The sequence below is a fragment of the Labeo rohita genome, chromosome 20 (assembly GCF_022985175.1).
Source record: "Labeo rohita strain BAU-BD-2019 chromosome 20, IGBB_LRoh.1.0, whole genome shotgun sequence".
Lineage (NCBI taxonomy): Eukaryota > Metazoa > Chordata > Actinopteri > Cypriniformes > Cyprinidae > Labeo > Labeo rohita.
The window spans coordinates 6,236,659-6,250,954 of NC_066888.1; the positions used below are offsets into that span (position 1 = coordinate 6,236,659).

General features: G+C 35.3%; 2 protein-coding genes across 2 annotated transcripts in view; one reads left to right on the plus strand and one right to left on the minus strand.

Moving 5' to 3' along the window:
* The window catches only part of nid2b (nidogen 2b (osteonidogen)), a 31,462-nt gene extending 28,972 nt beyond the window's left edge, over window positions 1-2,490 (minus strand). The window contains exons 1-3 of the mRNA XM_051137898.1: window positions 1,253-2,490; window positions 732-1,031; window positions 395-618 (exon numbers count right to left, since the gene is read on the minus strand). Of these exons, the coding sequence (XP_050993855.1) occupies window positions 395-618; window positions 732-1,031; window positions 1,253-1,447 (719 nt within the window). The 5' untranslated portion in view covers window positions 1,448-2,490. The remainder of the gene's footprint in view (window positions 1-394; window positions 619-731; window positions 1,032-1,252) is intronic.
* Window positions 2,491-5,989: 3,499 nt separating this feature from the next.
* On the plus strand, window positions 5,990-13,560 carry ptger2b (prostaglandin E receptor 2b (subtype EP2)). The gene is made up of 2 exons (XM_051139205.1): window positions 5,990-6,927; window positions 8,295-13,560. The coding sequence occupies exons 1-2, from the start codon at window positions 6,115-6,117 to the stop codon at window positions 8,580-8,582; spliced, it is 1,101 nt and encodes a 366-aa protein (XP_050995162.1). The 5' UTR covers window positions 5,990-6,114; the 3' UTR covers window positions 8,583-13,560.
* The last annotated feature ends 736 nt before the right edge of the window (window positions 13,561-14,296 follow it).

A 14,296-nucleotide genomic window follows, 5' to 3' on the forward strand; every position in this document is an offset into this window, starting at 1 on the left:
GTCAATGATTGTGTTCTGGACCATTGCCAAGTCAGTAGTCTTCCCCATTGTTGTAGTTTCAGAGAACAAACCTGGAATTTATACTGTAAGGATGGACATTTAATAATGATATTCTAATATTTTGAGACACTGGATTTTGACTTTTATGAGCTGTACACTCATAATGAAAAAAAACAAAAAAACTTTTGAAATGTTTTACTTTAAATGTAATTAATCTAGAATATATGAAAGTTTCATTTTTTGAAATAAGTTACAATAAAAAAAAAAAAAAAAAACTTTTTAATGATATCCTAATCTTTTGAGATGCACCTGTATATATAAATTTTCATAAACAATAGTTAATGAAATGATCAACATTATACTGTATGATTTCAAGATGCAGAAAGATACTTGCAAAAGGTTCTTGCTGGTTTCATTAGAGGCAAACAGACTGTAGAAGAGCTCTTCTGTGGTGGATGTATCACCTCTATTAAAACCAACCTGAGGTTTGGCATGTCCATTTGACATGTTAGTATGATTGCAACTGATATTTAGCATCTGCTGCTCATCCTCAGGATACAGGAACAAGGCATATGTATCTGATCTATTGCCGGCCATCACAACCTGGAAACTGGTTACCTGCATGTAGGTTGAATATTGATAATAATAGCATTACAAATCACAATATTACTGTATTTGAAACATATATATTGTTGGTAAAAAGTAAGATGAAGGAACACAAAAAATGTTACACAATGTGTAAATGAGAGCTGGAGCCCTTCCTCTTCACATGCAACATTGTCCCATGTGGCAATGACTGTGTGGCTGGGCTTAAATGTAGAACTGGTAAAACTCTGCTGCACCATTTCAGAAGCCCGGTTTAATACATCTAATGATTCCTCCACACGGTAATACACAGATCCTTTCCCCGGTCCTGAACTAATGTCTGTCAGGAAGGGTGCGATGGCAGAGAAGCTGAGAGGAAACATGCTTCTTAAATACTGACTCTCGTCAGGAGGAGGCTGAAGGGACAAGAACCCATTTGTGGAAACCTGGGAAATTAAATTAAATTTTAAGCTTCAGACTTCACATGTTCAGTAAATCTGTTTGCTAGTTATTCATTTATTTGTATAAGCACAATAATAAAAATCAGCACAACACTAAAACAAATGCATTTTTACATACAGACTACTGCACATGCTGAAATAATGAAGAAATATTTGATATACTCCAATTTGACTTTTTTTTAAATGTAATGAAAACAACGGCTTACATAAAAAATGTTGAACTGGACGTTGTAGAACTGTAATGGCTTTTTTATCTTCAAGGCTTCAGACACTTCATCATCACCTTCCTGAAGAACTGAATCCCCTTCAGATAATCCAAAAGGGAAAAATGTGTCCTTTGGAATCGCATTCATAAAGCAAACATTTGTAAAAAGCAAAGCAAATACCCAGTAGTTCTTCATTTCGAGAGGGAGCAGCTTCGATGTGGAGCACTTAAATATAATTGTCCCTGAAGAAGTTCATGAGATGTGACGATGTGGTCACTTGAAATGAAAGGATCTCTTAACCACAGTCCACATAGTTACCAAAATGTCTGTGGGAGGGATTGGTAGGCGAGTACAAAGCATCCAACGCACATATGTTTGCATTTGTGCAAACAAACACATGCTTTAGCAAATTAGTATGTTAAATATTCCTCTAGGTTACACTTTATTTCAGAAGGCCGCTTTAGACGTTTTACTAATTATAAGTACCTTTGCAACTACATGTCAGCTAACTCTCTTTAGACTATTACTAGACTGTTTCATGATGTCATGATTTCAGTTATGATGTGATTTCAAGTTTTCCTTTGCTTTTGGAGTGTTACAAGCTGTTTGTGCATATATAAGCTCTGTAAAGTTGCAAAGATTAAAGTCTAAAACCCAAAGAGATATTTTTTATAAAAGTTAAGACTCAGCTACACCTTCCTAAAACAGCTCATTTAAACACGCCCCCACAAATCCACGTCACTGTGTGGGAAGATTTGCATAATACTGCCCAAATGTATACTCAAAAAAAGAAGGTGTAACTTTTATTCTCTCTGTAGTATTACTGCAGCTGCCGCCATGTTGTGGAGACACTGTGATTCATTGCGAAAACAAAACTACTTTGTTTAGCCTTCTAAATGAGTACACAACTAGAAATCAGTGGTTAAGTTATATTCACAGCACTGTTACAGAACAGTACAATGCAAATATTTGAGTGTGTGCAACGCATTTTACAGAGGACTGTTTCCTGAACCTGAGAGAGTAGCCTATGGCTGTGCACACTATAAAGTGGGGCAATTCCAACTTTGCAAAGACAGTCTGGCGCTTCTGACTCACAGCCTGTAAGTACATTTTCATATTTATATAATTTGCTACTGACTATTCGGATGGGAGTTTTGAGCAGCATAGAGTAGTGCTTGTTTGTCATTTGTACGATCACAAATGCAGACATGGTGTTATGTTTATGTATAAAAAGAAAGTATGAGTCATTATAATCAGTAATTATGTCCTCACTGGATGTAACAAATGCCTCACTTATAATGAGTTTTATTGTTTTTGTCTCATCGCCTCGGGAAACGGCATCACAACATAGTAGAGGGCCGTGACATTTCGGCCAATCACAATGCACTGAATAGCTGGCTAATTAGTGCACACCACGCTTTTCAGAACGATGAGCTTTATAAAAATTGACACGTTTCAGAAAGGCGGGGCAGAGAGAAGCAACAATTATGTACAGTATGTGGAAAATAATCTTCAAAAGGATGTCTTTTGGGGGACCATCAAAACAGTGTTAGCAGCAGTTTACTAGTAATCTACTGACTGCTAGTTGACATGTAGTTGCAAAGTTACTTATAGTTAGTAGAATGTTTAGGATGGACTATCAAAATAAAGGGTCACCTTAAAAGGCAACCAAAAAATGTAATTTCCTCACCCTCATGTCATTCCAAACAAACCTGCATGAATTTCTTTCTTCCGACAGAGTTCTTACTTTTGAACTCGAAGTAATTACATTTCAAGAAATGTGGATCACTTTCAGGATTCTTGGAATCCTTGAAAATTCTTTAAAAACATGGCCAACCATCACAAAGCCTAAATAATGAGCGTAAGTTATGTAATTTTCATAATTTTGAACTTCACCACATCATGCTGCTGTGACCTAGTTACATTTATAGTGCTGGTAAAGAAACACTAATACATCCCAAGCATTTTTTCTGAACATAGTTTTGTTCTCATATATATATTTTTTTTTCTCTCTGAGCTACTGACATTTATTTACAATTTACTGTCATTTAATTTAACTTAATCCATATACTCTTAAAAAAAAAGGTGCTTCAAAAGGTTCTTCACAGTGATGCCATAGAAGAACCATTTTTGGTTCCACAAAGAACCATTCAGTCAAAGGTTCTTTAAAGAACCATCTCTTTCTTACCTTTTTATAATCTGAAGAACCTTCTTTCGTCACAAAGAACCTTTTGTGAAACAGAAAGGTTCTTCAGATGTTAAAAGTTCTTTATGGAACCATTTAAACTAAAAAAAGGTTCTTCTATGGCATCGTGAAGAACCTTTATTTTTAAAAGTGTATTGTATTGAACTACAGTGCAAACATGGGCATACAGTACCAAAAAAGATTCTTGGTGGCTCATTCCTGGTCTCATATAGGGGACAATTGTGGATTTGTTTCTTGCAAACTTGCAGCTGTTTGCTTCACAACATGTCATTTGAAAGACTGCTGTTGTTGTGGATTATTGTGATGTTTTTATCAGCTGTTTAGCATCTGATTTTGCCTCTGAACTGCACCCATTCTTCATCTGTTCTGATGAAGAAACAAAGTCATCAACAGTACATTTTGGATGGCCTGAGGGTGAGTATGTTTTTACTCTCCGGTTTCATCTACCTCCAGCTATTTAGCTAAAAATAGCTTGTTTTGCTGCTTGATATTGCAAATTGATGTGTCCTAATGTAATTTAAGGTATTATCTTAATTATGAACACATTGGTTTGTAGTGCAAACAGTTTTACCATTTACTGCATGTTATTTCTCTACAATGGCTAATGAACCAGAAGTCTTGCCCATAGGCTTGCTTCCACATTGAAGAATAAGGTGGATAGAACTAAGCTTAACAACTGTCTATTAATAAGCAGCAAATTTGGAGTTTATTGAGGAAGAAGTCATAGTCAGTAGTTAGTTAACAGTGAATTATTCCTCAAACTAAAGCGTGACCTAAATGGATGCAGACTTGAAACTACATGAGGGTGACTACAAGATGCAGGAATGCAAAAAACATTAAAACTATTTTAGTTTAATTTAAGTCAGACAATAACACAGACCCAGAAGTTCACTAGACAATGTTCCTTATTTCTAATACATACATGATATAAATGAGTCACTAAAGACACTGAAATCTTTTATGTAGTTTCTGGCATCAGTTTTTCTACCAATGCTCTGGATTTTCTGCAGGAGGAAGTTGCATGTCTTGGCTGTGGTATGTAAGGTGCAAACAACAGGTCGCTGTCAAGGCTCTTGGCTGTTTGAGAGAGATAATTTAGTTTGTCTATTGAAATGGCAAGGTCTTGGCAAAGGGTTTGACTTGGATAGGATGAACAGCTGCTCTGTTTTCAATAAAGAAATGCTCACCAGACATGCTGTGAAACCTGCTAGTCAAAGGGCAGAATTAGAGATGAAGTAACATTTGCACAGAAAAAGGGAGAACAAAAGTTTCCCTGGTAATGAACCCTGAACTCCATTTGATGCTGAAATTAATTTCCATGATGATTCTGTGATGATAAATGATTGCTGCTTTCTTAACACATGGGCCAACATCAAATCAAATCAAATCACCTTTATTTATATACCGCCTTTAACAATACAGAATTGTGACAAGGCGGCTGTACAGTATTAAATAGGAAATAGTACATCAACAATGCAAAGGGCAACAGTAAACACTCAATTTTCAGGTAAAGGTAGTTAATAAAATACAACAAAATAAAATACAATATTGTGTGAAGATAAAGTGAAGATAAAGTGTCCCCAACTAAGCAAGCCAGAGGCGACAGCGGCAAGGAACCAAAACTCCATCTGTGACAAATGGAGAAACAAACCTTGGGAGAACCCAGGCTCAGTCGGGGGGCCAGTTCTCCTCTGGCCAGACTCACCAGGTCCCGTGGTCCTGTGCCGATAGCCGTCTAGGTGATGAGGTCTTCACTGGGGATCCGTCTCTGGGGCTCATCTAGTCGATGTGGTCTCCGCTGACATTCAGTGCTGTAGAGTTCGTCTCTAGGTGCTGATCCAAGTGACTGCACTCTTTTCATTTAAGAGCTCATAATGGAAAGTTATGAGATATGACTGGCTCCCATTTGTAATAAAAGCCATGCAGTTTAAATGTTGTAATATTTATTCATTTTAAAATGACGTTTCATAACATTTTAAGCTGGAAGCTGGAATATTTGTTTTGACATAGAAAACTGAAACGTTGTCCTCTTCTTCACACATTTCTAACTTTTATTGTTATGTAACGCTAAATTACGCTTGGTCTAACAAATCCCGATATCAATATGGTCTCTCCTAAAACTCGCCTGTGTCTTGAATATTCTCCACAAGGAGGCGTCACGATGCCATGAAGTTTTTATACCCATTATATAAACTCTATAATACCTTTAATAGTATGTAATTTGCTAATAAATATAATGTAATGTGATTTTACTTTAAGTACTATTCATAAATATAATTTATAAAATAAAATAGTATGTATTAGCCTATATTATGTGTTGTTTGCAATAGATATTTACGAATATTTTAAATGTCTACATAATTTAGCAATTTACATGAAGTAACATTAAAAAGTAAAAATAAAGAAATAGATCAAAATCATGTTTTAAATCATTCGATCGCATTTTCAGTCTACTTCGTTGTGGTGAGTCATTAGCTGTTGACATCAGAGCACGCTCTGCTGAAACTCCACCCACTCTGCTTACGGTCGTTGAAAGTTATGGGCTGTGCGGTAAAGTTCAGCTTCACTATAAGTATGGATCCTAATTCTTCTCTGCTATGATATTTGGTTTTCCTTAAATTCAAAACTACCCCAATCTGGATAATACAGAAAAAAAATGGGGGAAAACAATTTTACGGAGTCAATCCTGAAAAGCAACAGCTGCGACTTGCAGCGCGCTGTCATTGGTGGATCTCCAACAAAATCTGCGATTATGTTTTCCGCCGGTGTCCTTGGGAACGTGATCGCCCTAATTCTCTTGGAAATACGGCGGAGGAAGCAACCCGCATCTTTGTTCCAAGTGCTGGTCACATCTTTGGTCGTCACAGATTTGCTGGGAACCTTCTCCGTCAGTCCTCTGGTTTTAACCGCGTACTTGAGGAATGAATCTTTGGTTGGGATGAATGACAAGCGATTCGTTTGCGGGCACTTTGGATACGCAATGACGTTTTTCAGTTTGGTCACTCTCGCAATTCTTCTCTCCATGGCAGTGGAGCGATGGCTCTCCATAGGACATCCTTACTGTTACGAGAAGCACTTGAGTAAACGCTGTGGGTACATCACCATCGCGCTCATATACCTGCTTTGCGCTCTTTTCAGTGCCACACCTTTCTTCGGTTTTGGGAAGTATGTTCAGTACTGTCCCGGCACGTGGTGCTTCATTGACCTGAACCCGTCTAAGACCGAGCACAAAGCGTTCAAGATCATCTACGCGTCTTGTTTGCTTGTCATGATAGTGTGTACGGTTTTGTGCAACGCGTCCGTTATCTATAATCTATTACTCATGTACCGAAGACGCAAGGCGCGCCGGGGTTCTGTCCAACGGCAGCAAGGACACACGAGGCATCGCTCCATCTCGAAGGAGTTTGAACATCTTGTGCTGTTGGGGTTCATGACAATAGCATTCGTCATCTGCTCTCTTCCTCTTGTGGTAAGGCAGTTACAGACTTGTCAAACACACTTTCAAACTTCACTTTCATATGAGTTGACTACTAGAAGTAGTGCCTCCTAGAACGTAAATGTGCTAGAACTAGCCGAAATGTTATTTTTCATCTGTAGACCCTAGACAGAATGTTAAAAAGTCACCCTAAACAAGAAAAAGAAACATCATATTAATACAAAAACGGGTTTTATGTTCATTTGACGCACGGTATTTTGTTTTATTGATTAGTAGGTTATCCTACAAAGTTTAGCATTTATATTTTTTCCCATTAGCTTTATCCATAAATTATTTACCAGTCATTATACTAAAATCGTTTTCTTTTGCTATTACAATAGTAGTCCAGTAGTAACTAGTAAATTTTATTTATTTTACATCCATAGGTATTAGTATGTATTCCCGTTTTCGTATTACGATCCAGTAGACATGCACTATTAGTGAGATTTTAATTGTTACAAGTAACATTTTAGCTACTACCAACTTTAAATTAGCCTGTTAGACTTTATTTTAAAGTGTCCTCGTTACAGGGTAATTATGCATTAATGTACTGAGTAATATTAATTTAACTACATGTACTTACTATATGGTTAGGGTTAGGATTAGGATTAGGGTTTGATTTAGGGTTACTTCCATGTTATTATGCATAAAATAATTGTTATTATAATAGTGCGTCCTTGTAACATGTTACAAGGACACCTTAAAATAAAGTGTTACCAATTAGCCATTCATAACTGTAATCACTATACATCACATGTAAAAGTAAAAAAAAATATAAAAAAAGCCCATTCAATGGCAAATACACATGTTAGCAATTAAAATGGTACTTGTCACTACTAATGAATAGTAGGAAGTAGTAGTAGGAAATGAATAAATACTAGTACTTGTAAATAATTGATTACATGCTAGTCAGTACTGGAACAGACACTACATCAACTGATTGAAAAAGATACCTGCAACTGTTGGATTACTTAGTAGTCACATAAAAGTAGGTGTTAGTGATGTAAAATTGAGACTAGTTAGTTTAGATGAATAAATATTTCAAAGGTTTTTCATAGTGGCCCTAAAAGTATTTTTACACTGAAGCCACACTTAAAAAAATGTTTTGAAAATGTCATTGTGTTAGACTAAATATTGAACTAAGCTGCTTTTATTATAAAGACAAACATGTCCAAAAAAAAGCAGTTTTGGAAGAAATACATTTTGAACATTATTGAAAATATATTTCTAGCAGCTTCACAAAATGTTAAGATTTCAACATGAATATTGTAATTGAAAGTAGAAGCATGTTTTTAATGTTTACATTCTGATTTACTGTTTATGCACGACATACAGTTCCACATGTGCTCTTGTTTCCACAGATTCAAGTGTACCTCAACACTTACTTTGAAAGTTGTCAAAGTAGCCTCATATCCCTTCTTTTAGTATCGGCCAACCCCATTATAGACCCATGGGTCTTCATCATCCTCAGTCCCCCCGTGCCTCGCCTGCTCTGGGACAAGTTGTGCAGGACCGCAAAGTTTAAACGCACCCAGGAGAATGTCCGTAGCATCCATCCGGCCCTGAATCATTCCAACCCACCTGTAGATTCAGAAGTAGGCAGTTTGATGAAAGTTTACACAGGAATTCCCGGAACTGCTGGCTCATGATTTCTAAAACCTCTTTTTGTTTGTGGGAATCATTGTGGAGTGGTTGCTCACTCATGTATCAGAAATAACAAAGACCGAAGATCCAGGTGGATAACTGAACAGATGGACCTAAAACCTGAGGATGAAAAAAAGGGTGGTGTTACACCTATAATATCATGGAGTATATACAAGAGTATACTTTTATAGCTAAGTACTTATAAGTTATATATGACTTATTTATTGCCTTTATTTAAGGAGAGTAATCATTTTTGTACACCGGAAGGAAAACAAGTGTTTATTTATCAGTAGGAACCCTAATGGTAAATAGAAATAAACATTTACAGACTGAAATGAAAAGCCATACTTCCTGTTTCAGCTGCGTGGGGAATGCGCTTGTCTTTCTTTGTATGACTTCATGCTTCATCAGTTTTTGTTTTTTACGTTCCATTGCAAATATATGCAGGACTGAATCATGTTACAGCAAGTCAGTTCATTGCGAAAGAGGCAAACAGTTTGACTAAACACAGTGCAACAATCCCATGCCTAAAGACAGTCATCTGGAGGGAAGGTGAAAGAGGCTAAACTGAGGAAATAAAAGTTTGTTCATCAAGGAATTGTTTGGGCTAAATGTGTTACTTAATATTACCGGATATTTGAAGATGGTTTTAAAAGGATTTTTAGTTCCACCTTTTAAATTGTCACTAAAATCACAGTGTTGATAAAATCACCATATTTTGCATATTACACTGTAAACACACAATAAATTTTGTTTTCTTGGTGTTGCTACATTTACATAACAGTTATGCACTGCGCAAATGCTTCATTCAAAGTGACTTACATAAGAGGCACGACAGCAATTTGTCAAAGACCCAACAACATTTGTAATATACAATGCTTAATAAAACAAATTCTTCACAATTATATTCAGATCTATATAAATAGCTGTTATGAACTGAGGAAAAGTAGTTTTTAGGTAGTTATTAATAGTGTGTAATATCATCAGTTTGATAAAGAGAAAATCAATGGCTGCATCTGAAAAATGAAAATTCTGTCCTGTTGTTCCAAAACTTTGGAACGAATGATGTTTTGAGGAATACGATGGCAATACAAATCAAGTGGCTCCAATGTTGTTTGGTTCCTCAGCGTCTCAGCTATCATCTTTTGTGTTCTGCAGTAGAAAGACAGGTTTGGCACAAAAACGATGACAGATTTATCATTGTTAGATGGACTAGCCCTTTAAAAGCATTTTAGCGATCATTTTTTTTTATTCATCTTAAAGTGCAAATGTTTAAAGTCTGTGTAAAGCAGTATTAAATATGTGTTCTGAGTTTATAAAAAAAAAAAAGTTATCAAACACTCAGCTAAAACTGAATGATTAAAAAACGCAAAGTAAAATAAGTACGACAGGGTTTCAGTGCCATGTTAAAAAAAAACAAAAAAAACAAAAACAAATCTAAGATTATGAGATTAAAGTCATAATATTTTGAGAATAAAGTCAAAATTATGAGCATAAAGTCGAAATATTATGAAAAAGTCGAAATTATGGCATAAAGTCAAAATAGTTCAATAATAAAGTCAAAATTATGAGAATAAAGTCGAAGTGTTTTGAAAATAAAATCAATAAAAAATCAATTTTGAGAACAAAATCAAAAATTTGAGAATTAATTTGTAGCAATTACGAGATTAAAGTTGTAATATTTTAAGAGTGTATTCTGTTGTATTGTGGATGCAGATGGCCTGGATTGGGAGCACTGGGAGATATTCCAAAGTCTCAGATTTTAAAATCTGTCAGTTTTATAGCGAGATACAAACCAAGTTTATCACTTTTTTTTTTTTCCCACACGGTTTAATGGGACAAAACAGATCACTTTATTCACCTCAGTTTAAGCTGTATGTGAATCACTCATCTTTCTGATTACAATGAGACATTTATTTAATTAAATTAGGCTATACTGTTTTTTCATTCATTCTGATGTTCCATCACGTTTATATCATGTTATAAACTTGAAATAAAGAGGAAAGACACATTTATTTTTTTATTTTTTGTAAAACTGACAGAATTTAAAAGCTAAGCTATGTTATATTAAGAGCAACAAAGCACAAAGTTATTGCGATTACTGGGTGGCTGGCGTGCCATATATATTGAATAAAAGACTAAATATTTTTTCAAATCATTTAATGTATTAATAAAACGGCAGTGAATAGTCACTTCTATATCTCAGAAAAGACAGCAATATAACTTATGTTAACGAGTTGGAGTCCACTTCAATCTTTAGAACGTTTTATTGGTGTTTTTAATCAAAATACATGTAAGGGCATGTAAGGAATGAAAGGTTGGACGCCAGAGACGTTTTTGCAGAGTGGTGGAATTTTCACAAAGAAAACAGTATAATTTAATTGTAATGTAATGTAAATGTAATGGTCTCATTGTAATGGAACTACTACATTAAAGCATGTGAAAAACATAATATTGCAAGACACATTGTTTGTATTTCGCTATAAAACTGACTGATTTTGAAAGCTGTGACTTTGTTTAATATTAAAAGTACCAAAAGCACAAAGCTTATTGCTATTATTGGGTGGCTGGCACACTACAAATAGAATGCAATCAAAGACATGAAATATTATTTCCAATTATTTTGACTTTATTCTCAAAACATTTCAACTTTATTCTCTAAACATTTCTACTTAATTCTTGAAACATTTCGACTTCATTCTGTCACGTGTAGTCCAAGGAAGGCGATCAAGACAAAGGTAATCCACAAAAGGCTTTAATTATAAATCACCCGATACATGAAGAATAACAATTCAAGGCAACATAAACACATGTGACTGTAAACAATAACCGACCTCAAACTGAACAGAAAGGAAACTTTAAATAGGGTAACTGACTTGGGCAAAACAGGTGATGGGAGTTAACTAATAATGAACTAATGAGAACAAGAACATAACCAAACAAGGACAAACGTGACCTGGAAGAAACCAACACGAAGGACTAAACCAATACAGAAGACAGAACCTATGTAAAACAAAACACAACAAAAGAGTTCATAACTGTGACACATTCTTGTAATTTCGATTTTTTAACATGGCACTAAAACGTCATCGTAAATAAGATAAAAAAAAATCTTGAAAAAGAAATAGTATTAGCTGTTTTGTAAATTATTGCAACCAGGTAAGCTAGCAAACTGTAGCAAAGACTAAAAATACAAAGACGGTTCACTCCTATACTGTATTTATGAATGGGAGAAAGTGCAACGTGCAATATGGCGGAATAGTCCCGCCTTCTAAACGTGAGAGCGAATCGCTCATTGCATGTCACTGCATCGGCCATTAAAAGCATTGGTTCACATAGAAACCTGAGGCTAGAACAGCCAATGCGCAGTCATAAGCGTATTAAGACTGTGCAAGCCCACTGGCTCGTCTAGCCTGAAAAATAAGCTTTTAAAATGCTATTTGACCATAATAAACAGCATTCATGGGGCCGTTCATTTTAGATTTTGTTGTTGATTTGAAATATAATTTAATTGTGAGTTCAGCAAACAGTTTATGAGGTTTCAGGACTCCCTCATTCATTTAGATAGGTCTCGGTCTTGTATGAGCTGCCGAGTGAACAGACTTTCCGTGAAAGGGGTTTGACTGTAGGCTGTAGTCAACAATGTTAATGACAGTAACTAGCGATTGAGCGATGAACCACTGATTCTAATGCACTCTCGTTATTAGGTTTGTTGGACTTGAAGAAGTGCTGCATACAGGTCAACCAGTGTATGACATAAAAGTACTCTGAATTGCTTTTACACAGACTTTAAAATCACTGTTTCAGTATGGGCATATTTTATCTCACACCCTTAAAAACAAAGGTTCCAAAAAAGGAGGTTTGCTGTGAAAGAACTATTTTGTGTTTCCCAAAGAACCTTTCATCAAACAATTCTTAAAATCTGAAGAACCTTTTCCCACTATAAAGTACTTGAAAGATTCCATGAATGTTAAAAGTTCTTCACAGAACCATCAGTGCCAACAAGGAACCTTCATTTTTAAGAATGCATGACTGAAGAATAGTTTAATAAACATAGCTGTAAAAGCTGTAATGCTTATCAGCAGGATCAGTAGACATGTTCATTTTGCATTTTAAGCAACAGTTTTTTGACACTCTTTACACCCCTAATCTGATGATCTTACAGCTGTGGCTCAGTGTCAAGTCTAGCAGAGCTGAGAGACAGTTTTTATATTAGATCATTATGTGTCATCAAATCATGACCATTTGCAATGCAACTTGACAAAATGTCAATTTAAGACATAATGCCAATGATTGATTTTTTCCATCAGTTCACTTCCTCTAGTGGTTTTAACAGCTTCACATGCAGAACATTGGTATTCAGCTCGAGAACTATGACAGAAAGTTTGTTTGGAAAGGCACTTAGTAGTTTACGACAATTCCATTACAGTGACAGAATCAGACTTAAACATCTGAAATTTTACAGCCACTGTTATGCACTGAATAATGACCTGGGAAAAGCAGAGGTTGCTTAAGCGGTTGTGTTATTTCCCACAATACACATTCGTTTGTGTGTAGACCACATGTTTTTAGTTGCAGGTAATTTCCTGTTCTGCATCTGTTCCTTAACGCTCTACATGTTGTTTTTTGTTTCATTCTTAATGGCACAGCAAATAGCGACTCTTAGACTAATGAAAAAGTAATGGGTGTCCTGTTGTTCACCTTTGTGGGCAGAATCTCTGACAGGGTCCATGTGTTCATTTGCTGTGCTTGTGTTGCTTACTATCCTTGTAAGGGGAGACTGCAGGGAAACATTAGTCTGTCAATCTGGCCATATATTACAGTCTATTGTGTGGTCGCTGTAATCTAGTCTGCAGGCCCGAGAAATGTTATTTCTTTGACAAAGTCAAAGTGTTCCAGAAACCAGTGTTTGCTTATCCAACTTTCCTTATCCAACTGGAACTAATGCGCCACATTCTGAGCGAAATGTAAACATGTTTATCAAATAAATGTTTTTTTTTTTTTTTTTTTTGTTCTGTATTTTGCGGGTTATTCTCTTGTGCAACCATCATCAGGTTACAAAGAAAAAAAATCTTAAGCTGTGATGCTGATTTGGGAATGAAGGTTTGAGTCTGTCTTGAGTCATTTCCTAACTTTTTAAAAATACAAATTGCAAATACAAAATACAAATGCTGTCTTTTCAAGTAACCATCTTTGGGTGAAATATTCCCAAACCTTCAGGAAATATTCCTACACTGCTGATATGGAAACCCAAAAGGGGGAGAAAAAAAAAGTAATAACAAAATTGATTGAATGATTGATTGATTGATTTTATTTTATTTTATTTTTAAATTTATTTAAAATTTAAAATTTTTGGGAAACATTTTTTGGACAAAAAATACTGAGAAATTTACATTTTCATTCTTTAAGTACAACAACCAAATACTTTACAGAGGAAACAAACATACATAAATAATTAAATAAATAGGCCTACAATTAGGCTCTGATCAGGGTTGGGAATTACTGAGGGCTTGTGTCAAAAAATGAACAAAAATGCCCCATAAATTCCAGACAAATAGACAAAAAAAAAAAAAAAAAAAAAAAAAAAAAAAAAAAGCCTCTGCACAATTAAACAATGTATTGTGGCCGTCACGATTAAAATGAAACATGAAATGAATGAAAAGTGTCAATTCATGGAATTACATTTAGATTTCACTCACACTGCATCAGATTGCTTTTA